This window comes from Cherax quadricarinatus, chromosome 38, assembly GCF_038502225.1.
Source record: "Cherax quadricarinatus isolate ZL_2023a chromosome 38, ASM3850222v1, whole genome shotgun sequence".
NCBI lineage: Eukaryota > Metazoa > Arthropoda > Malacostraca > Decapoda > Parastacidae > Cherax > Cherax quadricarinatus.
In genome coordinates this window covers 11,420,788-11,448,499 of record NC_091329.1, presented here as the reverse complement: position 1 = coordinate 11,448,499, position 27,712 = coordinate 11,420,788, and the positions used below count along the sequence as shown (strand labels likewise).

General features: G+C 37.3%; 1 protein-coding gene across 3 annotated transcripts; it reads left to right on the top strand.

Moving 5' to 3' along the window:
- Positions 1-297: 297 nt before the first annotated feature.
- On the top strand, positions 298-26,924 carry LOC128692917 (outer dense fiber protein 2). Of its 3 annotated transcripts, none has more exons than XM_053782245.2 (10): positions 298-451; positions 2,730-2,873; positions 6,228-6,296; positions 6,802-6,894; positions 9,744-9,851; positions 10,420-10,602; positions 13,408-13,554; positions 13,683-13,832; positions 20,510-21,466; positions 23,686-26,924. In XM_053782245.2, exons 2-10 carry the CDS (start codon positions 2,730-2,732, stop codon positions 24,424-24,426), a joined length of 2,592 nt encoding a protein of 863 aa, XP_053638220.2. In that variant the 5' UTR covers positions 298-451; the 3' UTR covers positions 24,427-26,924. The 3 variants fall into 3 exon arrangements, with proteins under 3 accessions (XP_053638220.2, XP_053638219.2, XP_053638221.2); XM_053782244.2 differs by lacking the exon at positions 298-451 and adding an exon at positions 458-593; XM_053782246.2 differs by lacking the exons at positions 298-451; positions 6,802-6,894 and adding an exon at positions 458-593.
- The last annotated feature ends 788 nt before the right edge of the window (positions 26,925-27,712 follow it).

Below are 27,712 nucleotides of genomic sequence, written 5' to 3'. Positions count from 1 at the left end.
GAAACATGGCTCTATAAGGAAGTATGGATTCATAAGGAAGTAGGGCTCCATGAGGAAACATGGATCTATGAGGAAGCAGGGCTCCATTAGGAAGCAGGGCTCCATCAAGAAGCAGGGCTCAATCAAGATGCAGGGTTCCACGATGAAGCATGGCTCCACGAGGAAGCATGGCTCCACCAGGAAGCATTGCTCCTTCAGGAAGCATGGCTTCACCAGGAAGCATGGCTCCACCAGGAAGCATGGCTTCACCAGGAAGCATGGCTCCACCAGGAAGCATGGCTCCACCAGGAAGCATGGCTCCACCAGGAAGCATGGCTTCACCAGGAAGCATGGCTCAACCAGGAAGCATCGCTCCTTTAGGAAGTATGGCTCCACCAGGAAGCTCGCGACGCGGTGGAAGCCGTCAAGGATCCTTAACAACAACAACAACAACAACAACACAAGTCTTCACGTAAGTTCGCTGATCATAAAAGAAATAAAAAATATATGTATAAAAAAATATTAATAATGATTGTGAATGACCTTCAGTGGATGTGTGGTAAGCCGAACCTTCCATAAAACCCTGTGGCTGAGACAACTTGGAAGTAGTCAAGGTAGGTAGTGTACTGACTCGTAGTAGTATATTGCTCTCGTTTTTTTTTATTTCTTTAAAAGGAGTTCGTGTATTTTTATTTTGCAGATGAAGATGTGTTGATTTGTGTCGTTTTTGTACATTACCACTTTGTACATGACTACCACTTTGTGCATGACTACCACTTTGTACATGACTACCACTTTGTACATGACTACCACTGTGTACATGACTACCACTTTGTACATGACTACCACTTTGTACATGACTACCACTGTGTACATGACTACCACTTTGTGCATGACTACCACTTTGTGCATGACTACCACTTTGTACATGACTACCACTGTGCACATGACTACCACTTTGTGCATGACTACCACTTTGTACATGACTACCACTTTGTACACATACAGAGGTACAAAAAATACAGATAAGAGCAGTATGCCAAAGCCACTTATACTATGCATAGCATTACGGGCTGGCTTAAAATTAACTTAAGATTAACTAAGCAATGATTATTATTATTATTATAATCAAAAAGAAGCGCTAAGCCACAAGGACTATACAGCGCTGCTACTAAGCAATGATGAAATCAGTGATAAAACATTAATGTAAACAGATAACTATAAAGCACAAGTGAGTATTACAAAGACAGGTCATATGGTTGCATTCAGTTAGGTAGTGATTCTGTTTGGTAGTGTATTTAAAAAATAATAAAGTTAGATTGGGTTTTAGGTTTAACATTTATGTGATATAATTGTGAGAATCATTTAAGATATACAATTTATAATGTTCAGTTATTCAGTATTTATTTGGTTTTGGGTGAGTAAGTAATCTTTGAGAAGAGACTTGAATTTATAAACAGGTTGTGTTTCTTTTATATTTACAGGTAATGAATTCCAGATTTTAGGGCCTTTTATGTGCATTGAGTTTTTGCATAGTGTGAGATGGACACGAGGAACATCAAAGAGTGATCTGTGCCTTGTGTTATGGTCATGTGTTCTGTTGAGGTTGGCAAGGAGATGTTTGAGGGGAGGGTTAATATCAGAGTTAAGTGTTCTATGTATGTAATAGGTGCAGTAATAAGTATGGATGTTTTGTATGGTGAGTAGGTTTAGTGTATTGAATATTGGTGGAGTGTGCTGCCTGTAGTGAGAATTTGTTATCATTCTAACTGCAGCCTTTTGTTGGGTAATTAGTGGTCTGAGATGGTTTATTGTTGTTGAGCCCCATGCACAAATTCCATAGGTGAGATAGGGGTAAATAAGAGAGTGATATAGGGCCAGGAGGGCTGACTGTGGAACATAGTACCGTATCTTCGATAGTATGCCTACAGTCTTGGAAATTTTCTTAGAAATTTGATGTATATGTGTATGAAATTTGAGTCTATTATCAAGGTGGATTCCTAAGAATTTTCCCTCTGTTAGTTTTGTGATAGGTGATCCATTTATCATTATGTTAAGAGGGACATCTGTAGCTCTGTTACCAAACTGAATGAAGTAGGTTTTGTCAATGTTTAGTGTAAGTTTGTTAGTCCTCATCCAGGTAGATATTTTCTGTAATTCGGTATTTACAGTATTGGCTAGCGTGACTGGGCTCGGGTGAGAGAAGACGTATGTAGTGTCATCTGCAAATAGTGTGGGTTTGAGTAATTGTATATGAATAATGCCTTGTATAAGACTATTCACATTGTTATTATTACCACAATTTGTGTAACCTCTGTTTTTGTTAAGACTGATACTTTTTTTTTTTATACAATTTACAATTTTGTTATGACAACTCTGTGTTATGTAACAACAGATAATGAATTATTTTCCCAATTAATATTTCTTTGCATGGAGAATATTTTTTTATGTGATGATTTGTCTATTTTTGTAAGACTTTTCTTTTGATAATTGCTCTTATTAGTTATTCAGCACTGTATGACACCTATAGGTTTAATGATTTTTCCTGGCATATTTGAAAATATAAATATATTTCACATCATGAGTTCGACTGATTGAGAAGCTTACAAGTTTGCAAAGAATGTATGGGCACTGAAGAGTATAGCACTTTTAAAGTGACTAAACAATTGACATGTAATTTATATTCAGTGACAGTAATGTAGAATGTAGTAAAGGTTTTGTTTATGCTTACAGCATTTTTCGTCTATCAGATGTTACAGAACAGAAGGCTCCGTCGCTATCAAAGGTTCTTAAAGACCTTGAGACGTCCACAATCAAATTTTTGTTCTTGTCCTTCTCACCTCCATCCACGACCTTGGGTTCATCCTCCATGTCGCACAACCAGACCATTTAAGGTATGGAATTTATGGTTTGATGTTGCTGTAATTTCTGTAATGTTTTATTTTTTTGTGTGATTCATTGTGTATTTTAAAATACAATACATGGATAAACTGATCTATACACAGTTTTTTTATAGCCTTTATTTATATTATATATATAGGGTAGTTACAGTATTAATGAATCATGAGGGAATTGCAATAAAATTAATGTCATATGGTCTAAAGTTTTTTTGTGTGTGTTTGTGCACATGCACATGTGTGTATGCATGTATGCATGCATGCTCCAGATCAATCACCTTGGTGATCCTTAACTTTTTATTTCTGCTTCTTAACTGACACTGAACTGCAAGAAGCCCCTATCACGTGCTTTTAACATCCTGTGGAGAGGGAGCATGTACACTGGAGTCATCCCACAGTTACTAAAAACAACAGACATATCCCCAATCCACAAAGGGGGCAGTAAAGCAATAGCAAAGAACTACAAACCCATAGCGCTAATGTCCCATATCATAAAAATCTTTGAAAGGGTTCTAAGAAGCAAGATCACACCCATCTAGATACCCATCAGTTACACAAACCAGGGCAGCATGGGTTTAGAGCAGGTCGCTCCTATCTGTCCCAGCTACTGGACCACTATGACTAGGTCCTGGATGCTCTAGAAGACAAACAGAATGCAGATGTAATATGCACAGACTTTGCAAAAGCCTTTGACAAGTGTGACCATGGTGTAATAGCGCACAAAATGCATGATAAAGGAATAACAGGAAAAGCTGGTAGATGGATCTATAATTTCCTAACAAATAGAATGCAGAGAGTAGTAGTCAACAGAGTAAAGTCTGAGGCGGCTACGGTGAAAACCTCTGTTCCATGAGACACAGTACTAACCCCCATCTTGTTCCTCATCTTCATATCAGACATCGGTAGGGATATAAGCCACAGCGCAGTGTCTTCCTTTGCGGATGACACCCAAATTTGCATGACAGTGTCCTCCATTGTTGTCACTGGAAGACTCCAGGCGGACATCAACCAAATCTTTAAATGGGCTGCAGAAAACAATATGAAGTTCAATGATGAGAAATTTCAATTACTCCGATATGGAAAACGTGAGGAAATAAAAACTCCATCGGAGTATAAAACAAATTCCAACCACGCAATAGAGCAAAAACTAATGTCAAAGACCTGGGGGTGATCATGTCAGAGGATCTCACCTTCAAGGACCATAACATTGTATCATTCGCAGCTGATAGGATGGATAATGAGAACCTTCAAAACCAGAGATGCCAAGCCCATGATGACTCTCTTCAGGTCACTTGTTCTATCTAGGCTGGAATATTGCTGCACACTAACAGCACTTCTCAAGGCAGGTGAAATTGCTGACCTAGAAAATGTACAGAGAACCTTCACGGCACTCATAACTGCGATAAACCACTTAAATTACTGGGAACGCTTGAAGTTCCTAAACCTGTACTCCCTAGAATGCAGGAGGGAGGGATACATGATTATATACACCTGGAAAATCCTAGAGGGACTAGTACCAAACTTGCACATGAAAATCACTCCCTACAAAAGCAAAAGACTCGGCAGATGGTGCAACATCCCCCCTATGAAAAGCAAGGGTGCTACTAGCACGATAAGAGACAACACAGCAAGTGTCAGGGGGCCCAAGACTGTTCAGCTGCCTCCCAGCATGCATCAAGGTGTCATGTAGGGGGGTAATGATTGGGGGAATATGGGGGTAAGTGGAGGGATTTAGTAGGTGTGGGACAGGCGAGGCAGTAGGAGTGAGATGATTAGCAGAGGTAGGTAGGTAATGACAGGTCAGTGGTGACCACCACGACACTCTCATCAACTCTACACTACTCACTAACATATGCCTCGCCCATTCTTCACTCATATAAACATAATAAAATATAAGAAAAAAGAATAAATAACGGTGGGCAGTGAATATTACTATTCTACTCAAACACAGTTTATTATTAAGTCTTTGTACAATAATATATTTGGGAACAGAGCATTATTGTGGTTTAGATAAATGGGATGGTACACATAAGCAGTGAGACAGGGAATACAATTAGCTTGGCGAAACAGAATATAACTTACAATATAGTACAGAGGACAGTTCACTACAGGAACTAAGCCACAGGTCCCAAGACCTACACAGCACGAGTACTGCGCCAAGCCAGTACTCTGCCCAATGCCTCCAACAGTCTCCTCCAGAGACTTCAGTAGCCTTCTCCCGAGCCCTGCACCCCAGCAGCAGCTCCGCTCGAATCTCCTGGTCATGCTCTTCCTTGGGCTTTTATGGTGGTCCAAGCACCCTCCACAACCACGTGTACGACCTGATGCCTAGGTCTGACGCCGTAAAGAACAAAAGACCTCAGACGTGGGCGTGGCTACAGACGTTTGCCAAGGCAAGGTGTGACCATATAATTGGTTAAATTAGGTCTCCCCAGAGACCTCACAAGCCCAGCTGAACTACATCACAAAGGGGATTACCAATAGACCCCTGGCTGTTTTCAAGCAGGCACTGGACAGGCACCTAAAGTCAGTACCTGACAAGCTGGGTTGTGGTTCATATGCTGGATTATGTGTGGCCAGCAGTAACAGCCTGGTTGATCAGGCCCTGATCCACCATGAAGCCTGGTCACAGACTGGGCCGTGGAGGCGTTGACCCCCGGAACTCTCTCCAGGTATACACGCCTTAGAAAGATGCTGAAAACAGTGCCTCCCTTTCTTTTTTTCATTTTTTGTCTTGATTAAGATTCTTCCCTGCTGCATCCTGTCTATGAATGTAGCATGTCTGTCATGTGGTTAGTGGTAGTGCGATTGAACCTCCCATGTCGGTTTTGAACTCCATATAATTATTTAATAATGCATATTTGAAACGATATCCCTCAAAAATGAATTTTTCAGTTGGCAGTTATGAAGTAAGACAGCCAAGTAGCAATCCCTGAGCTTTGTTTTTACTAAGACATATTTTACAATCTTTTCATGTCAATACAAAGAGATAATCTTAATCAAATAGAGTGGACCCCCGCTTAACGATCACCTCCAAACGCGACCAATTATGTAAGTGCGTTTGTACGTGTATGTTTGGGGGTCTGAAATGGACTAATCTACTTCACAATATTCCTTATGGGAAAAAATTCGGTCAGTACTGGCACCTGAACATACTACTGGAATGAAAAAAGATCGTTAACCGGGGGTCCACTGTATGTTTAAATAGACAGTGGAAAAAATATTGGTGAACCACATACAGTACAAGTACTGTATTCAACATGGCAGGCATATCTAGTTATTATGTGTGTATATTTACAAAATATTTTTTCAGGTACTGTTAATCTAAAAGTTTTGTCATTGCTTCACCAGGAAGAAGATTCACTCTCCAGAAGAACCTGTTCCAGCCCAGATCTTGTGGCAAACACTAGACAATCCTTTGTAAGTATCTTTTACATTTGGAAAATCAGAATAAGTCTTAAGGGTATGTGTACACTAATGACAATTTATTTTCAAGTAGAACCATTGTTTATTGCACTTTTAAAAGTAACTCCTTATCCATTTGATTTGTAATATTTAGTTTTTATTAACCACAGATATTTTTCTAGCTTATAGAGCATTAAATATGAAATGCATAGACTTCCTTGCCTGCATGATGGCTAGGTAGGCTGGTAGCCAAGGAATGTACATTGCATGCCTCTTTGTGCCTGTCATAATGAAATATAGAGAGAAAGGAGGGGAAGAAAAGAGGTACAAAGAAAGGGGAGAGGGAGAGAGGAAGGAAGGAAAAATGAAGAGAGGGGAAGAAAGGAGGAGGAAAGAAAGGAAGGAGGAAATAAGAAAACATGGAGGGAGAGAGGATGGAAGGAGAAATAGAGAGAGAGACAGGAGAAGGAATGAAAAGAGAGATTTTCGTTACAATTTTTTTTTTTTTTTTTTTTTTCAGAAAATGGATAAAACTCAGTCAAGATGGGAATCAGATGATCAACACCATCAGAATTCATTACAACATTTATACAATGATGCTAGAATTTTAAAAGTAAGTTGGTTACGATTGCATGTTTTTTCACTTCTGAATAGCCATGAACAAAAGTATTAATACTGTATGCATGGGTGCTGAATGGTGCAGTGAGGAGGAGGCTGGAAGTGGTGGATACGTGTCTGAGAACAATATGTGGTGTGAATATTATGCAGAGTTAATAGTTTGGAGATTAGAAGAAGGTGCAGGGTTACTAAAAGTATTATTCAGAGGGCTCAGGAGGGGGTTGTTGAGGTGGTTTGGACATTTAGAGAGGATGGAGAAAAAAAAGGATGACTTAGGGGGGTGTATAAATCTGTAGTGGAGGGAAGGCAGTGTAGGGGTCATCCTAGGAAAGGATGGAGGGAGGAAGTAAAAGAGGTTTTGTATGTGAGAGTCTTGAACATCTAACAGGCATGTGTGAGCATGTTAGATAGGAATGAATGAAGGCAAGTGGTTATTATGATGATGTGTTCTTGGAGTGTGAACAAGGTAACATTTATGAAAGAATTCAGGGGAACCGGTTAGTCGAACTTAGAGTCCTGGAGGTGGAGAGTACAGTGCCTGAGAGACTGAACTTCTGGAATAAGATAAAGAACTGCTGGAATTTACTTAGACATTGGTAAAGCTTTGAGTAAGTATGTAAAGAAAACATGAAAGATTTATATGAATTGTTAAACAATGTGTCATTCAACATGAAGAGTGGTGGAGGGTTGATCCCCTGTTAGCCAAATAGATAGTATATATACTACAAGACTTTTGACCCCTGAATGTACATGCATGTGTATATAATGTTAGTTTACAATGTTTAGAGATGCATATATTCTACATTAGACTAACAGAAATAATAGACACATATATAATGCATATAAATCAATAGAAATTATATGGACAATAGAATGGTTGGCTTCATCAACCCATACGAACATTTCTGCAATGTCCTGCCCTTTCTCTCATTCTTGTTGATATTCTTTGGCTGTCACCATTTTGTGGTCTGTTTTATCTTCACCTTATATTACTTGTTAATTTAGAGTAGTATTTTCATTCTTTGGTCTTGCTTCTTTGTATTTGTAAGCAAATAGTAAGTTTATTCAGGTACATATACATAAATACAGTTCCATAGATTATCATACATAGCAGCATATATGTAGAGAACGCAGGATAACCCAAAAAAGATACCGTGCCTGTCTCGTGATTAGTGGACAGAGAACTTTTTCTATATGAAATCTGGTAAAGCAAAATGTATGGGCAAGTCTCTGCACGCGCTGCCCCCTCTTCATCTAGTAGTAAATAGATACCAAAGAATTAGTCGACTTGTGGGTTACATCCTAGAGAAGAATACCTGAGTACCCAAGTGAATGGGATTTGGACAAGGATGAATGATGCTTCCATGGAATAATAAGAGAAGTGATTGCTAGAATTTGAGAGACATGACCCTAAAAGATGATAAATAGATTATAAATGTTATTTATTGCAGTTGCTGTTCATAGTGTTTTTTCCCCTCAGTGAGGGTGCCTTGATGCTAATAATGGCCTCTTGATTCAAAGAACTGAATTTATCCTCATCTTTCTTGGATCAATCCTGAATACTTCCCAGGCATTGTATGACCTTTATGGGTTATCACTTCATGATTACATTCATCAAAAAAAAATTAACTTTTAAAATGAGCTACAGAAGTTTGTGGACCCTGAAAGCAAGTAACAAAAGGAAGTTGAAAGTAAAGGCAAAAAAGCATGGCAATGGTGAGAGGTAGAAGTAGTATAGTGAATGAAAGAGTAGAGCTCAGAAATGAAAGAGATTAGAAAAAGTAAAGTGTTTAAATACAAGGAAGTAAAGAAAAAAAAGGCACAATACCACGACAAATAATACACAAATAACCCGTACATAAGAGAGAGAAGCTTATAACGACATTTTGGTCTGACTTGGATCGAAACATTGTCATAAGCTTCTTTCTCTCTCCTATGTGTGGGTTATTTGTGTATGAGTAAATGTATTAGCAGATGGTTTTGTAAAGGATGAGGTAAATAAGAGGGTAGAAGAGGAAAAGTAAGCAGCAGGAGTGTTGAAGAGTTTGTAGAAAGAAGGAAACTTGTTGATGGATGCAAATAGGGAAATGTATCAAGAGTATAGCAATGCTGACACTCTTCTATACAAGTTAAGCATTTGCTTTGAATGTTGCAGTGAGGAGGAGGTTGGAGGCAGTGGAAATGTTTTGGTGTCATTGTTCTATATAGAATAAGGCAATAAGAAACTTGTACTGTATACTGTGAGGGAGTATGAAAGTTGTCATTAAGAGAGGCTTTTCAGATGGTTTCATCTTGTAGAAAAATGGAAACATTTATTTTCCCTTTATGTCCTTTTCATTCTGATCCATCTGTGACCTTGGCAGTTTGATTCCTGTATAATTGCTTCCTCATATTTCAGCTTTAACAAGAATATGTAATTTCACTTTGTAATAACAGGAATATACGGTAATATGATGAGATATTTCTTTGTACTTGTCTTTGCATTAAGAATCTTGTAATTTCAATCTGGGACGATAGTTAATTCTGTCGCAGTTGACAGACTTTAGTGAGGGTTTGCTTGTGTTTGTTTTCGTACTGGTGGTGTAATACTGTTGTAGTTGGCATGCTAGCCAAGTGTCTATGGAATTTGATTCCCACATGACTCATCCTTCCTCATATCAATGAGTTAGTAGCAATTATTTATTGTTTATGTCTTAATACATTATCAGTTACATATGTACATTGTACTCTGTTGTATATTAAAACGGAATAACTGATGAGAAACCAGATTTCCGTTGGGAGATTTTAAATACAGTATCATTTGTATATTACTCTGTGTTCATATTTAATATTTTATTTTAATAGGAAGCCTTCAGAAAAATACATCATGGAGATCATTTATCAAAGGATATGTGTAACACTGTAAAAAAATGGAGCAAGAATGAGATACCAAATTCAAGGAACAAAGTAGAGGTAAATATCTTGTTGCCAGTAAAGACCACACTGTGTCCATAATGTAACCCTGGTAAACTGCACACTTATGTTTACTCTGTCCATAATATTTTTTTCTTATTCAGTGTTTTTTTTTCACACTAAGCATGATACACTCCCAGACTTGAATATTGCCTGGACTTGTTCAACTATTGTGCTGCAACACAATATTTAACTGCATATTTGTGGTTAAATATATGATTTTTATAGAATTTTTCAACCTAGCCTAACCTACCTTGGTAAGAAATAGCTGATGTAGTAAAGAAAAAAAAACTGACCTAAGATAAAATGATGCTGGGAATTATGTGAGAAAATGAATGATATAGTGAGGATAAGCTGCTGTAACACAAGCCCAAATCTGAAAAAAAAAAAAATGGCAGGGCAGAATTTAGTGGAATTTGTGTATTTTTAATTCACAACAAAGATCTCAGGAATGAAATCAAACAAATTTGGAAGTATGACTGTACTGTACTAGGATATACTATATACAGTATTGAAAACATTGTAGGTTCTTACTGGGAAATGCTCTTACAAATATTTTTCTTTTTAGAGAAACAGGAGAGAGAGACAAAAACTTGCTGATCATAGAGAACCTGCTGAAGATGCAGACAATAGGAGCTCAGCGCAGCTTGCCCAAGAGGAAGAAGCCCTCCGACAAGAACTCAGGAATTTACGAGAGTTAACTCAGAGCAATGCATCGGTGGTGGAAGAAAATAAAAGGCTCATGAGAAAGGTTACTTTCTTTGTTCATAAATACTGTAACAAGACTGAATTAATAATAATGAATATGTGGAGGGAAATGGCTGATGATGTTTAAAAAAAAAAAAGTGCTGTACATGTTACGAAGAAAGAAGTTGCAGAAGGCCTAGCCTTTTTTGGTCAAAAGGCAGGTGGGTGTGACAAGTGTGATGAGTGTGATAGAAAAAAAAATTGTATGAAGCAAAAGGAAGTGAGTAGTCAATAAAAGTCAGGCAGTATTTTAAAACGCTCATTTTTTTCTCTTGATCACTTTCAGGAAGGGGTCTTATAATATTAATTACTTTCTTCCTTTGTGCCTGTAATATGGTTTTATTAAAAACTATTAAATTTGCAGCATCTTAACTTTGGACAGTTCTGATAAGAATACCAAAAATTTAATTATCAAGTTTGTAAATCTTGAACTACAACTTTTTTTTTTAAAGCTGTGCCACATATTTCTAAACAGGTATTTTGTTGCTCACGTATAATCCAAGGAATTTGATCTATCCTTCTCTTCCTTAGAGCAAACCTGATTACCTCCTGTTTCCCAGGTGTTATATGACCACTGCAGGTTTAGTGGTTTCCCACAAATAATAAAAATAATACTGCTTATCCTAGGTAGTAGGTTGGTAAACAGCAACCGCCCAGGGAGGTACTACCGTCCTGCCAAGTGAGTGTGAAACAGAAGCCTGTAATTGTTTTACATGATGGTAGGATTGCTGGTGTCTTTCTGTCTCATAAACATGCAAGATTTCAGGTACGTCTTGCTACTTCTACTTACACTTAGGTCACACTACACATACATGTACAAACATATATATACACACCCATCAGGGTTTTCTTCTATTTTCTTTCTAGTTCTTGTTTATTTCCTCTTACCTCCATGGGGAAGTGGAACAGAATTCTTCCTCCGTAAGCCATGCGTGTTGTAAGAGTCGACTAAAATGCCGGGAACAAGGGGCTAGTAACCTCTTCTCCTGTGTATATTACTAAATGTAAAAGGAGAAACTTTCGTTTTTCCTTTTGGGCCACCCCGCCTCGGTGGGATACGGCTGGTGTGTTGAAAGAAGAATACTGCTTATGGAGCAAGGGCCTAGTAACCCCTTCTCCTGTATAAATTACTAAATTTAAAAAGAGAAACTTTTGTTTTTCTTTTTGGGCCACCCTACCTTGGTGGGATATGGCCGGTTTGTTAAAAAAAAACTGCTTATGTAGTCTCAAATATTGTAAACATTGTGATCTCCTAATAGCACTCACACTGTACTCTTTAAAATATACAGTACTCCTTAAAATATACAGTACACTTTAAAATATACAGTACTCCTTAAAATATACAGTACACTTTAAAATATACAGTACTCCTTAAAATATACAGTACACTTTAAAATATACAGTACTCCTTAAAATATACAGTACACTTTAAAATATGCAGTACTCCTTAAAATATACAGTACACTTTAAAATATACAGTACTCCTTAAAATATACAGTACACTTTAAAATATGCAGTACTCCTTAAAATATACAGTACACTTTAAAATATACAGTACTCCTTAAAATATACAGTACACTTTAAAATATGCAGTACTCCTTAAAATATACAGTACACTTTAAAATATACAGTACTCCTTAAAATATACAGTACACTTTAAAATATGCAGTACTCCTTAAAATATACAGTACACTTTAAAATATACAGTACTCCTTAATATATATATATATTATATATATATATATATATATATATATATATATATATATATATATATATATATATATATATATATATATATATATATATATATATATATATATATTAAAATATACAATACACTTTATACAGTACACTTTAAAATATACAGTACACTTTAAAATATACAGTACACTTTAAAATATACAGTACACTTTAAAATATACAGTACACTTTAAAATATACAGTACACTTTAAAATATACAGTACACTTTAAAATATACAGTTCACTTTAAAATATACAGTACACTTTAAAATACAGGAGGGCCTCACTTATACAGCAGGTTAGGTTCCGGGCTACTGTTGTAAAGCGAAAATCCCCGTAAAGAGAAACATAGCCTTTTATCCATTTTCAAATGCAAATAAAAGCCTGATAACATGTTTACACTATCATATATTAAGTGAGCTATATAGCTAGGCCTAAAAAATACATATACAGAACACACATTACTTACTTTAAAATATTTTTGTCCTTAGCTTATAGTGAGTGGTGAATATATTTATTGTAGGAAGTGTGAAAAATTGAAGAATGGGTATAATTGAAAACTGCTGTATTAGCAAAATGCTGTAGAGCAAAGCACTGTAAAGCAGGGCCCTCCTGTATACTGTATTCTTTAAAATATACATTTAAATGTTATCTCATAGTTCACACTTTGGAAAATTCTTGAACATAGGTGCATGATTTGTGCACCTAAATGATGGCTAAGAGGAGTGAGAAAGACAGCAGATGCAAGATAAATCTATTTTCAAAATATCATCAAATAAACATTGTAAGCTTGAGATAAGTAATGAAATGCCAGAAAAGCTGAAATTTTAATACAGCATTTAGGATCAGTATGCTGCAAGATGTACATGTAGGTGAGTACAAATACAAAATGCATCTGTCTTGCACTCAGCAGAGAGAGAATCACACCTCTGCCATGTCTTGCACTGAATGACCCAAATGGGTTTAGCACTTAATGTGAATTGAACAAGAAACATGCTGCAAAGTAAGTGAGGAAATAAAATAATGCACTGGAGAAAGATTAATAACTTCTCGTGCTCATTACAGGTTCATCAGTTACAGCAACGTCTCAGGAGGCAGGAAACTGTACAGAAAGGCAGTGGTGGAACTGAAAAGAATACTGAAAGTAGAGATGAATATGTTATTCTTGCTCTTAGAAAAAAATATGAAGATTTGCTCCAGTATGTCTTAAAGGTACAGTACTATAACCTTTTATTAATTGTAATGTCATATATACTGCACATACTTATGAAATTTCTGTCATATTTTTATTAAGTAAATTAAATTACTATATACTTCAAATAATTTATATAATGCAACAGGTTGAGTCTGAAAACCAGAAGCTAAAGAGCCTAATAGGAGTGTCTGGTGAGCAAGAAGACATTTTTAATTGCTCAGATCATGAGCATGGGGAATATGGTCCAAGAGTCTTGGCTAGACTGCATAATGACCTTGAAGCACTGAAACAAGAGGTATGAGTACATAATGCAGGAGGATTCCAACTGACAAATACTCCAAGTTATACACATCCACACTTACAAACCCATCACAGAGGAACCAATTAAATTTTTACAACTGTAGAACTGCATTGCAGTTGTGTGTAACATAACCATTCTTTGTGCTTTTGCTCTATAAGTAAGAAAATCTTAAGCTGAAAAACCAGGAATGCAACTTTGTGAGTTTGGGACATCCTGTGCAGATCAACTTTTTTTGTTTGTCTCCAGTAGCACAGTAATATTCTTCTAGGTCAAAATTACTACAATTTTACATTTTGTTAGTTATAACTTGAAATACTGTGTCTGAAAAGTGTGTGAAGGATTAATGTGGGCATACTGGGCCAAGTTGGATTTAGTGAGGTGTAGCAACTGACATGCACTCGGTACATTTCCTTACCAAATTCCAAATTAAACCAAACTTACAGGAATTCACTATACCTATACCAAATGAACATATACCGAAGATAAATGCATTTAATGGAGGTCAAAGCAAAGAAAGCATTAATTACAGAAAAGTAAGAGGTAGCATCAGCTAACCTCATTTCAAAATCGGTAAAAATACAAGCCTCATACCCTTACCAAATCGTACCAAACATATAAGAACCCACCACACCCATACGAAAGAAACATATACTAAAAATGCTTTTGAAAAGTAATAACCAATAAAAATAAAGCAATTCTATAATAAATGGTGTGGGAGGCTGTCTGGGAGATGTAGAGAGAGATGCCAACTATAGCTTTGGCTCCCATCAGTATTGTGAGACCAGATTTATACTGTTTTTCTAACTGTAATACATATCTGAATTGTCTGTACAACTTTTTTTTTTTTTTTTTACTAACACATCGGCTGATTCCCACCAAGGCAGGGTGGCCCGAAAAAGAAAAACTTTCATCATCATTCACTCCATCACTGTCTTGCCAGAGGGGTGCTTTACACTGCAGTTATAAAAGTGCAACATTAACACCCCTCCTTCATATGCATGATATATTTATGATGGGTTGATAATGCTTGTTTGGTGGAAGAGAAAGCAACACCACATGCTTTAGCCATACAATAGCCAGGGTCAGCAAGGAAATAACACATTTCCATCCCCACTCTCAACGTATTACTGTGATAATATAACTAGGGCAGCACCTTGCAAGAGACTTGTCCCTACATATTCCTTCATTATACAGGTCTCCCTCAACATTCACGTTTTCAACTTTCACGGGCTTCACACATTCGCAAATTCCCAACCGGCAAATTCCCAGCCACCAAATTCCCAACCGTCAAATTCCCAGCCACCAAATTCCCAGCAGCCAAATCATATTTAAGTTTCCCGCCACCTGCGAGTCCCTACTACCCTCCCTCCGACCCCTGCAACTGGCAGCCAGCCCTCCCACCACTCAGTGTGGTGAGTGTTTTGTTTGTTCATTATTTGCTATTAAACTACAGTATAAATAATGTAAACCCATTCATGACTGCATATTGGAATGGCTATTCAGACAGGTATTAGATGGTGACATCATGTGTTTACTCTTGAACACTGCAAAGAATTAAACATTTCTGCTACAGCTAATAATAACAATAGTAATAATAATAATAATAATAATAATAATAATAAATATGATATAATTGAAGAAGGAAATTGTACAAAAATACGAGGGAGTGGTAGACACATCGTCAGTGTGACTTTGTTTATGCTGGAGTGAACATTAGTCTCCCTGCTCTTCCAAACATTTCACAATAATTCATTGTGTTTGGTGCTTGTAGATTGAGTGTGACTGGAGTGGTAGAGGCAGTGATTGAGACAATGGTATTTAATAACATACATGTTAATAATAATACATGTTATTAATAATATGTACTATTATTATTTATAACAATACATGGTTTTTTTTTTTTTTTTTTTATTATCACACCGGCCGATTCCCACCAAGGCAGGGTGGCCCGAAAAAGAAAAACTTTCACCATCATTCACTCCATCACTGTCTTGCCAGAAGGGTGCTTTACACTACAGTTTTTAAACTGCAACATTAACACCCCTCCTTCAGAGTGCAGGCACTGTACTTCCCATCTCCAGGACTCAAGTCCGGCCTGCCGGTTTCCCTGAATCCCTTCATAAATGTTACTTTGCTCACACTCCAACAGCACGTCAAGTATTAAAAACCATTTGTCTCCATTCACTCCTATCAAACACGCTCACGCATGCCTGCTGGAAGTCCAAGCCCCTCGCACACAAAACCTCCTTTACCCCCTCCCTCCAACCCTTCCTAGGCCGACCCCTACCCCGCCTTCCTTCCACTACAGACTGATACACTCTTGAAGTCATTCTGTTTCGCTCCATTCTCTCTACATGTCCAAACCACCTCAACAACCCTTCCTCAGCCCTCTGGACAACAGTTTTGGTAATCCCGCACCTCCTCCTAACTTCCAAACTACGAATTCTCTGCATTATATTCACACCACACATTGCCCTCAGACATGACATCTCCACTGCCTCCAGCCTTCTCCTCGCTGCAACATTCATCACCCACGCTTCACACCCATATAAGAGCGTTGGTAAAACTATACTCTCATACATTCCCCTCTTTGCCTCCAAGGACAAAGTTCTTTGTCTCCACAGACTCCTAAGTGCACCACTCACTCTTTTTCCCTCATCAATTCTATGATTCACCTCATCTTTCATAGACCCATCCGCTGACACGTCCACTCCCAAATATCTGAATACGTTCACCTCCTCCATACTCTCTCCCTCCAATCTGATATTCAATCTTTCATCACCTAATCTTTTTGTTATCCTCATAACCTTACTCTTTCCTGTATTCACCTTTAATTTTCTTCTTTTGCACACCCTACCAAATTCATCCACCAATCTCTGCAACTTCTCTTCAGAATCTCCCAAGAGCACAGTGTCATCAGCAAAGAGCAGCTGTGACAACTCCCACTTTGTGTGTGATTCTTTATCTTTTAACTCCACGCCTCTTGCCAAGACCCTCGCATTTACTTCTCTTACAACCCCATCTATAAATATATTAAACAACCACGGTGACATCACACATCCTTGTCTGAGGCCTACTTTTACTGGGAAAAAATTTCCCTCTTTCCTACATACTCTAACTTGAGCCTCACTATCCTCGTAAAAACTCTTCACTGCTTTCAGTAACCTACCTCCTACACCATACACTTGCAACATCTGCCACATTGCCCCCCTATCCACCCTGTCATACGCCTTTTCCAAATCCATAAATGCCACAAAGACCTCTTTAGCCTTATCTAAATACTGTTCACTTATATGTTTCACTGTAAACACCTGGTCCACACACCCCCTACCTTTCCTAAAGCCTCCTTGTTCATCTGCTATCCTATTCTCCGTCTTACTCTTAATTCTTTCAATTATAACTCTACCATACACTTTACCAGGTACACTCAACAGACTTATCCCCCTATAATTTTTGCACTCTCTTTTATCCCCTTTGCCTTTATACAAAGGAAACTATGCATGCTCTCTGCCAATCCCTAGGTACCTTACCCTCTTCCATACATTTATTAAATAATTGCACCAACCACTCCAAAACTATATCCCCACCTGCTTTTAACATTTCTATCTTTATCCCATCAATCCCGGCTGCCTTACCCCCTTTCATTTTACCTACTGCCTCACGAACTTCCCCCACACTCACAACTGGCTCTTCCTCACTCCTACAAGATGTTATTCCTCCAATAACAATACATGTATATGTTATTAAATACATACATGTTAATAATAATACATGTTATTAATAATAACATGTACTATTATTATTTATAACATATATGTTATTAAATACCACTGCCTCAACCTCTGAATTACTGTGAAATGTTTGGAAGAGCAGGGAGACTAATGTTCACTCCAGCATAAACAAAGTCACACTGACGATGTGTCAACCACTCTCTCGTATTTTTGTACAATTTCCTTCTTCAATTATATCGTATTTATTATTATTATTATTATTATTACTATTGTTATTATTAGCAATAGCAGAAATGTTGGATTCTTTGCTGTGTTCAAGAGTAAACACATCATGTCACCGTCTAATACCTCTCCTAATAGCCATTCCAATATGCAGTCATGAATGGGTTTACATTATTTATTCTGTAGTTTAATAGCAAATAATGAACAAACAAAACACTCACCACACTGAGTGGTGGGAGGGCTGGCTGCCAGTTGCGGGGGTCGGAGGGAGGGTAGTAGGGACTCGCATTGGTGGAGGCAGTGATGGAGTCTGTGGTATTTAATAACATACATGTTATTAAATAACATACGTTATTAAAGCATAACATGTATATATTTAGTACAATTTACAACGTTTTCATGTATTTTATGATTATTCATGGTTCAACAAGTTAAGCAGTATTGTAATATATTTCCCTACAATATATTAGGGCACCAAACATTCACGGTTTTTCAACATTCGCGAGGCTCTTGTAATCCCCTAACCCTCGCGAATGTTGAGGGAGACCTGTATTAGCCAAATAAACACTACCTTACCTTACCTAGCACAGTTTGAGGACTCTCTTGATTATGCCATGTGGTTGAGTGGTCAACTGTTGTGGGAGAATCAGTCAATATATACATGTACTGTACCCCATTACAAAATTTTCTCTCGTGGATCGAGTCATGGCTCACTGACAAGAAGCAGAGAGTGTCCATAAATGGGGTTAAGTCCGAGTGGGGATCTGTAACAAGTGGCGTTCCACAGGGATCAGTCTTGGGCCCGTTGTTGTTTATAATATATATCAATGATCTTGATGAGGGAATTACTAGTGATATGAGCAAATTCGCTGATGACACAAAGATAGGTAGGATAATTGATTCAAACGTAGATGTTATGGAACTTCAGGAGGATTTAAACAAACTCTATTCTTGGTCAGAAAAGTGGCAGATGCAGTTCAATGTAGATAAATGCAAGGTTCTGAAGCTTGGGAGTGCCCATAACCCTAGTACTTATAAGTTAAATGATGTAGAACTTAGCCATACAGATTGCGAAAAGGACTTGGGGGTTATGGTGAGCAGCAACCTTAAACCAAGACAGCAATGCCTAAGCGTACGTAATAAGGCAAATAGATTACTGGGATTTATATCAAGAAGTGTAAGCAACAGAAGTCCAGAGGTCATACTGCAGCTTTATACATCATTAGTAAGGCCTCACCTAATTATGCAGCTCAGTTCTGGTCTCCATATTACAAAATGGACATAAATTCGTTAGAAAACATTCAGCGTAGGATGACTAAATTAATACATAGCATTAGAAATCTTCCTTATGAAGAAAGATTGAAGACTCTTAAGTTACATTCACTTGTTAGACGAAGAATGAGGGGAGACCTGATCGAAGTGTATAAGTGGAAGATAGGTATTAATAAAGGGGATATTAATAAGGTCTTGAGGATGTCTCTCCAAGAGAGAACCTGCAGTAATGGATTTAAATTAGATAAGTTTAGATTTAGAAAGGACATAGGAAAGTATTGGTTTGGAAATAGGGTAGTTGATGAGTGGAACAGTCTACCTAGTTGGGTTATTGAGGCTGGGACTTTGGGTAGTTTCAAATCTAGGTTGGATAAGTACATGAGTGGGAGGGGTTGGATTTGAGTGGGACTTTCACATCAGAGCTTATTTCTTGGGTGGCATTGAAAATTGGGTTGGGCAAATGTTTTGTTAGTGGGATGAATTGTAAAGGACCTGCCTAGTATGGGCCAGCAGGCCTCCTGCAGCATTCCTCGTTTCTTATGTTCTTATGTTCATTTTTTATTATCAATCACCACCATGATCAGTAATTCTAGAAATACAGCTAAAGTTGACACTAAACTGTTAAAGGCACAAGAATGTGTAATTAAGGGTATATAGTAGGGCCCCACTTATACTGCAGGTTAGGTTCCAAGCTACTGCTGTAAAGCAGAAATCACAGTAAAGCGAATCACTTTTTTTTCACTCATAAATGCCTAATTACATGTTTACACTAGGACATATGTATATGATAATGTATAATACTTGGTTGCTAATCTTTTGGGCTAATAATCTGAATAAAATCTTCATATTCTACTGATCTTTTGAGGATTCTTGATATTATTGCACTGTATCTTCTCTTCATACTTTTATACAAGCACTTATATAAATTACGCATTAATACGTTATATAATTTTAGAAAAAAAAGGCTATGTAAGAATTAAGTTGCCTAGTGATTTGCTGTCGCTCAGTGTGAGGCTAGGGACTGGAGAAGCACTGATTTAGCCCAGCAAGCAAATTATGAAAATTTCTGATATGTAACATCGAGCAATTTTGCATTTTAAGTTTTGGTTCTCTTTTTTCAGTCGGGTTAAAAATAAAATCATATTGCTTGATCGTGCATTACATGAGAGTTTACTCTAAATATTTTACTGAGTAATATTGTGTTATGTGGAATATTTGTCATCTATCACCAGAATTATATCCAGTACCTGTTTGTAGTTCTGTTTATCCTTTGTAGCTCCTAAAGATAATAAAGTTTACTATTTTTTATTAACAATGGAATGGGTTCAGTGCTTAGTTTTGATTATACTAAAAAAATTAACAATGGAATGTGACAACTATTTTGCACTAATGTTTATTCACATCAAGCCCTTCTTTATTAACTTTCTCATTGTATTTTCTTTTTAGATCCTAAAGAAGGATGAATATATTCTGGAGTGTGAGCAGCACTTACAGACTATGAAGGAAAATGTTGATCGTCACAATACCCTGAGAAATCAAACTTCAGGTGCCAGGACGATAGACACTTCAACACTGGAGGAAGAGTGGATGAGGAGGCTGAACGAGACCCGGGACATGTATGATCGAGCTATTCAGGGCTACAAGGATCAGCTTGGAGAGCTGCAAGAAAAGCTACTTAATTCTGAAAAAAATCATGCTAAACAGGTTACAGAATTAACCAGTAAGTTAGCTGAAGCACAAAGTGAAGTTATAGCACCAAAGGCTAATGAAGTGGAGATAGATGAATCACATAGGCCTATTAATATAAATGGGGACAAAGAAAAGGATAAGAAAAATGAAAAAGTTGAAAGGCAGAGATCAGAAGAAACTGAAGAATCTGACCAGTCAGGATTTGAAGAAACTGAGAAACAAGAAAAAACATCTGAGCCTAAAAGACCTGATGACAAAGAGCACAGAAAAAATGATAATACCAAAAGAAATGGTGAAAATGTTAGCAGACTTGAGAAATCCAGCCAGTCTTCCAGTACAGCAAAATCGCAGAATAAAGACACTGAAACTACTTCAGAGACACCTGAAGTAATAAGATTTGAAAGGTATAGTGAATCTATAGAGAATTTAGTGAAGAGACTTGAAAGTTCAAGCTTGGGTCGAGATGAAATAGAAAACATCACTTCTGTTATAAAAGACACAGTTAGCGAGTGTTTAAATGAGTGGAAGGGAAGTCTCCGGCAGGAACTGACTCAAGAAAAAGATGATACTGATAAACTTAAGAAAGAATATGAGGACCTGCAAAAAAAATTGAGAAGCAAGAACAAAAAAATTGAGTCTTTACAGAATCAATGTAAGGATTTTGAACAACAAAATTTAAAACTTCATCACCAGTATTCTCAGCTTGAATTAAGAGTAAGTATAAAAATAATTATTTATGTATACAGTTCTGTGTTTTTTGCACATCCATTCATCTTTCCATCTGTGCAGTTTGTTCTTCCCTACTTTTATGCAAGCTTTTCCTCTCTTTGCCTTGAATACTTTCAGTCACATTCACATAGTACAACAGTGTACACCAATAGCTCCAAATCCCCATTAGGGAGTAGGGTATGCAGCTGTTTTTCCAGAAAGAGTAATCCAGGGACATTTACTAAAGTTGGTCAGCATTTTCTCACAACACAGTTGTATGCATCCAACCTGATAATGGGAGCACAAGCATATGGATACCCAAATGACCTAAGAACTAGGCCCCAAAAGGGTTAACAGGGAAACATCTGAATTTATATCTTCAGTTGACTTACCTGCTGCAAGCAAATTTAAGAAATTTGCTTAATGTGTCTGGTATCTTGTTTTCATTAACCCTTTGACTGTCGTTGTCGTATATATACGTCTTACAAGCCAGTGTTTTTGACGTACGTATTAATACACCAAAATTCTAGCAGCTTCAAGGCGGGAGAGAGCTGGTAGGCCCGCATGTGAGAGAATGGGTCTGTGTGGTCAGTGTGTGCAGTAAAACAAAAATCCTGCAGCACTCAGTGCACGAGAAAAAAAAAGCTCCAGCCGTGTTTTTGGATTAAAACGGCGACTTTGAGGTGTATTTTCATATAGTATTTATGGTTGTAGTCTTGTTTTCTTGGTCTCATTTGATTGAATGGAAGATATATTACAGAAATAGAAATGATTTTGATTGGTTTCACGATGAAAAGGACCTTGAACTTGAGCTCAAAGTAGCGGAACTGTTCGATTTTTGCCATTGTTCAAGAGAAGAAAAATGACATCACCGTCCAATACGTGTCCAACTGGCCGGTCTAATATGCAGTCACAAATGGGTTGACATTATTTATATATTTATTACAATAATGCAGTAGTCTGCATAACAGTAAATCTATTTTTTTGTGAATAAAAATTCAAAATAGAAAGCAAGAGTAATATAAGAGGGGCCTGGAGATGTGACTAATGAGCAGAGAAAATGTTATTTTAGTGCCAGGAATGTCTGCATTGTTTATTCTGAACCCTATTTTGAAATTGACATCTTTTTTAATTTGCATGAAATTAGCCAAATTGCCAATTTCTGACCACTTTATTTGGTAGTTGAAATCGATAAATGGGTGGTTTCTTGTACTCAGCCGATAGAACAAATGGAGTTCTAAAGAAATAGCTATGAGTCTGGTCGACTGGAACAATGGAATTGGCTGAAAATAGGGCTCTGTATCCCTCAATTAAGCACATAGTTCAAGAAAGTGACCATAGGGCTGACCATACTGCCAGAAGTACTTGTAACCAAGCGTAAACCTAGCTACTACACCATCAGTAAGTCTGTTCACATTGCAAGTTGCTCTTGTTATCAGAGTGATATATCCATTCAAGTTTCTAACCATATTCCTGTGACTTTGTCTCATTATTTAATTATCTCTATTATTATTTCTAATGCTTGACACAGACATAGCAAAGTTATATTCTACATTGTCCTTCTGGGTACTTTCTTTGCCTAACCAATCAGCTTTATTATGGAGTAATTCACTGTGACTTTAGTACTTACTTTTTAATTTTTTTAACACACTAGCCATCTCCCACCGAAGTAGGATGACCTGAAAAAGAAGAAACGCTTTCATCATCATTCACTCTATCACTGTCTTGCCAGAGGCATGCCAATACTACAATGCAGATGCCCCTCCAAACTACAAATATCCCCACCCTTCCTTTTTAATATAACAATAATAATAATCCCATGATCAGCAGATCAACTGCTGTATGACAATCTGGAATTCATAAAAGCAGAACGGTTTGGTTTTGCAGTAGCTTAACTTACATAAGTTTGTATTTTAGTGTTTTCCTTTGATGCTCTAGCTCCCTCTTATGCTTAGTTACAGATATGCATGAGTGTATTATTATAATAATGATGATAATATTAAAAGGGCTGTGTCTGTACTCTGTAGGAGGGTTGGGGATACTACAGTTGGAGGGATAATCTGATGGTTATGTCAGCACACTTCTGGAAAGACAGCAGTTGAGTGAATGTTGGTGAATAATTTCAATGGTTCACCCTGCCTTGGTGAGAGATGGTCATTGAATTATAATTATTATTATTATTATTTTAATAATAATAATTATGTATTGCTATTACACATTTTCAGATGGATGCATCTCAAATAACAGGCCAATTGGATGTGCTACAGGAGCTCCCAAAGAAATTGCAAGAGACTGAACAGAGGTTGTTAGACACAAGGGAGTTATTTCAACAAGCCCAAGGAGAAAAACAAGCATTACAGGACCAGCTTCATGTACTAGAAGAAAAATTAAGCAAAAAGGAAACCAAACTCAAAAGCGAACGTGAGCAGTGTTCCAGTAGAGAAAAGGAAATTAAAAATCTTCGGGAAACTTCTTCCTCTCTGCAGCGCCAACTGGAGGATGCAGCAAAGGAGGCAAGTCACCTGCAAGAACAAATGTCTACCAAAGATACAATATTAGAGCACACGTCAACTCAACTAGAGGAAAGAATACGTGAGTGTGCTACCTTATCCTCCCTTGTAGATCACTATAAAATTCAACAAAATCAAGAATCAAATCGGATTCAGGCCCAGCTAAGTGAAAGGGAGAGTGCCTCTTATCAACAGTACATGGAGGCACAGGCTTTGGCTACACGTTGTCAGGCACAGCTCTCTGCTTTACGTTCTGAAAAGGATCACAATGAAAAATCCCTCAGAAATAATGTTCGTAAGCTAGAGGAGCAAGTGGATCAACTTCAGTTAAAGAACTCGACCCTTCAGAGGCAGCTAACCATTATCACTTCCACTTACCATAACATGTTTTCAAGTGTGGATCTCAACCTGCCCAGTTCTCCTGGCCTAGGGAGCTCCGATGCAAAAAATCTATGAAAAAAGCTTAAAAAAAATTATAGTTTTAGAGCTTGTGCTTATTTAATGAATGTAATATAGTGATTTGTAGACAGATGGATTGCTAGATAGAACTAAATATGCTTTGTGTAAATTACTAAATGTAAAAAGAAAAACTTGTCTTTTTAGAGGATCACCCAGCTTCAATGGGAGACAGCCAGCGAATTAAAAAAAAAATTATGATATAATCTTAATAAGAAATGCCTCTGTCTTCCTTTCTTGTGTCACTCTGCCCTTGAGTCCTGTCTCTATCATATAGATAAAAGAATTAAGGTAATATGTATAGTATTGTTTGTTTTTAACTTTTTTTTTTTTAAACAAGTCGTCCATCTCCCACCGAGGCAGGGTGACCCAAAAAAAAAAAGAAAATCCCAAAAAAGAAAATACTTTCATCATCATCATTCAACTCTTTCAACTCACTCACACATAATCACTGTTTTTGCAGAGGTGCTCAGAACACAACAGCTTGGAAGCATATACCTATAAAGATACACAAACATATCCCTCCAAACTGCTAATATCCCGAACCCCTCTTTTAGAGTGCAGGCATTGTACTTCCCATTTCCAGGACTCAAGTCCGGCTATATAAAAATAACCGGTTTCCCTGAATCCCTTCACTAAATATTACCCTGCTCACACCCCAACAGATCATCAGGTCCCAAATATCATTCGTCTCCATTCACTCCTATCTAACACGCTCACGCACGCTTGCTGGAAGTCCAAGCCGCTCGCCCACAAAACCTCCTTTACCCCCTCCCTCCAACCTTTTCGAGGACGACCTCTACCCCGCCTTCCTTCCCCTACAGATTTATACGCTCTCCATGTCGTTCTACTTTGATCCATTCTCTCTAAATGACCAAACCACCTCAACAACCCCTCTTCAGCCCTTTGACTAATACTTTTACTAACTCCACACCTCCTAATTTCCACACTCTGAATTTTCTGCATGATAGATACACCACACATTGCCCTTAGACAGGACATCTCCACTGCCTCCAACTGCCTCCTCGCTGCTGCATTCACAACCCAAGCTTCACACCCATATAAGAGTGTTGGTACTACTATACTTTAATAAAGTCCCTTCTTTGCCTCCGTAGATAACGTTTTTTTGTCTCCACATATACCTCAATGAACCACTCACCTTTTTTACCTCATCAATTCTGTGATTAACCTCATCCTTCATAAATCCATCCACTGACACATCAACTCCCAAATATCTGAAAGCATTCACTTCTTCCATACTCCTCCCCAATTTGATATCCAATTTTTCTTTATCTAAATCATTTGATACCCTCATCACCTTACTCTTTTCTATGTTCACTTTCAACTTTCTACCTTTACACACACTCCCAAACTCATACACTAACCTTTGCAATTTTTCTTTAGAATCTCCCATGAGCACAGTATCATCAGCAAAAAGCAACTGTATCAATTCCCATTTTGTATTTGATTCCCCATAATTTAATCCCACCCCTCTCCTGAACACCCTAGCATTTACTTCTTTTACAACCCCATCTATAAATATATTAAACAACCATGGTGACATTACACATCCCTGTCTAAGACCTACTTTTACTGGGAAGTAGTCTCCCTCTCCTCTACACACCCTAACCTGAGCCTCACTATCCTCATAAAAACTCTTTACAGCATTTAGTAACTTACCACCTATTCCATGTACTTGGAACATCTGCCACATTGTTTCCCTATCCACTCTATCATATGCCTTTGTCATATGTCACTTAAAATGCTCCCTCTCAAGAGAGGTTCCTTGATGCTGAAGGCTCACTGGGGCAAGTAATTGAATCTGTTTGCCCCCTCCATGGATCTAACTTGATTGCTTCCTACTCTCCAAGCAGTGCATGATCCTAATGGATTTAGTACTTCCCCTTATACCTTTGATGACCTTCCAGAGTTTTTCTACTCCTGGAGCCCAGCCATGGGCTAGGCTCATCTTGCATTTACCTGGTCAACCAGGCTATTGCTGCTGGTGGCCCACTGCCCCACATATCCATCAGAGCCTAGTTGATCTATTTAAAATGTCAAAAATATACTGTACAGTGCTGCTCAAGACAGGTAGAACTTACCAAGATTAATTCAATGCAATAAACTGCAGGCAGTATTTGTTTAATAAGAAAGTTACATTCTGGAAAAAAAAAGTAAATTCTCATTAAGTAAAGCATGTATTCCCACAGAGTTCCATCACTTAAATTATGTTCTAAATAGCAAAATTTTCAGCCCCTAAATACACAAAAAAATATAAATGGTCAAAGTATAAAATGACATAATAGATTTGAAGAATTGTAACCACTCCAATGGGCCACTGCCTGCTTCATAACAAATATTAGCGAGTCTCTGAATCTAGATTAATAAGATAGAGAGATATATATGCCACCCTCAGCCCATTATTATAATCAAAAAGAAGCGCTAAGCCACAAGGACTATACAGTACCCTCAGCCCAGCAATCAGTGCATCATTAATGTTTGCTAAAGTTTAGCAAATTTTTGTAAAGTGTAACTCATTTCATTAAGTCGCTACACCATAATATAAATTGCTTTAAAATTTCACCAATTTATCTGAAGGTTTTATTAAAGAAATTTTGCAATAAAATATTTATCTAGTGCTTTGCTATTTACTATATTTCCTTAACCCTTAAACTGTCCAAACGTAGATCTGTGTTTTTTCGACATTTGAAAGTATGTAAAAAAAACGTAATTTTTTTTTTTTAATTTGAAAACGTGTAAAAAAAAACTTTGATCTACCTTTTTTTTTTATATTTGAAAATATGTAAAAAAAAACGTAGATCTACTTTTGGAGCACTACGCATGTGGACGTAAATCTGTTTGGACAGTTTAAGGGTTAAATTTTGAACAAAATATAAAGCAATTACACCAGTCCATTTCATTAAGCTGCGCTGTTATCATAATGGGAGGGATATTGTCAGTCACTGAACAGTTCAGTAAAACAATTCTACAGCAACATTACAGACCTTTCCAAAGCTGTCTTCTTAACCTAGGTATAACAAATTAAGTTTTTTTATTTTATTTATTTACATTCATTGGGAAAGTGCTAAATTTATACAACTTCTAGGGAAATGCTAAATCAGTCAGGTTTGATTCTTATTGTATTCACAAAATGTACTCAAGCTGCATGGGTCATAAAGCACCAAAAGGCTCAGGGATGCTAATGACTGGAGTAATGCAGTGGAGAAACAAGACAAGCTAGCTAGGAAGCTAGAGTTGGCATAATAAACTAGTTTCAATCAAAACG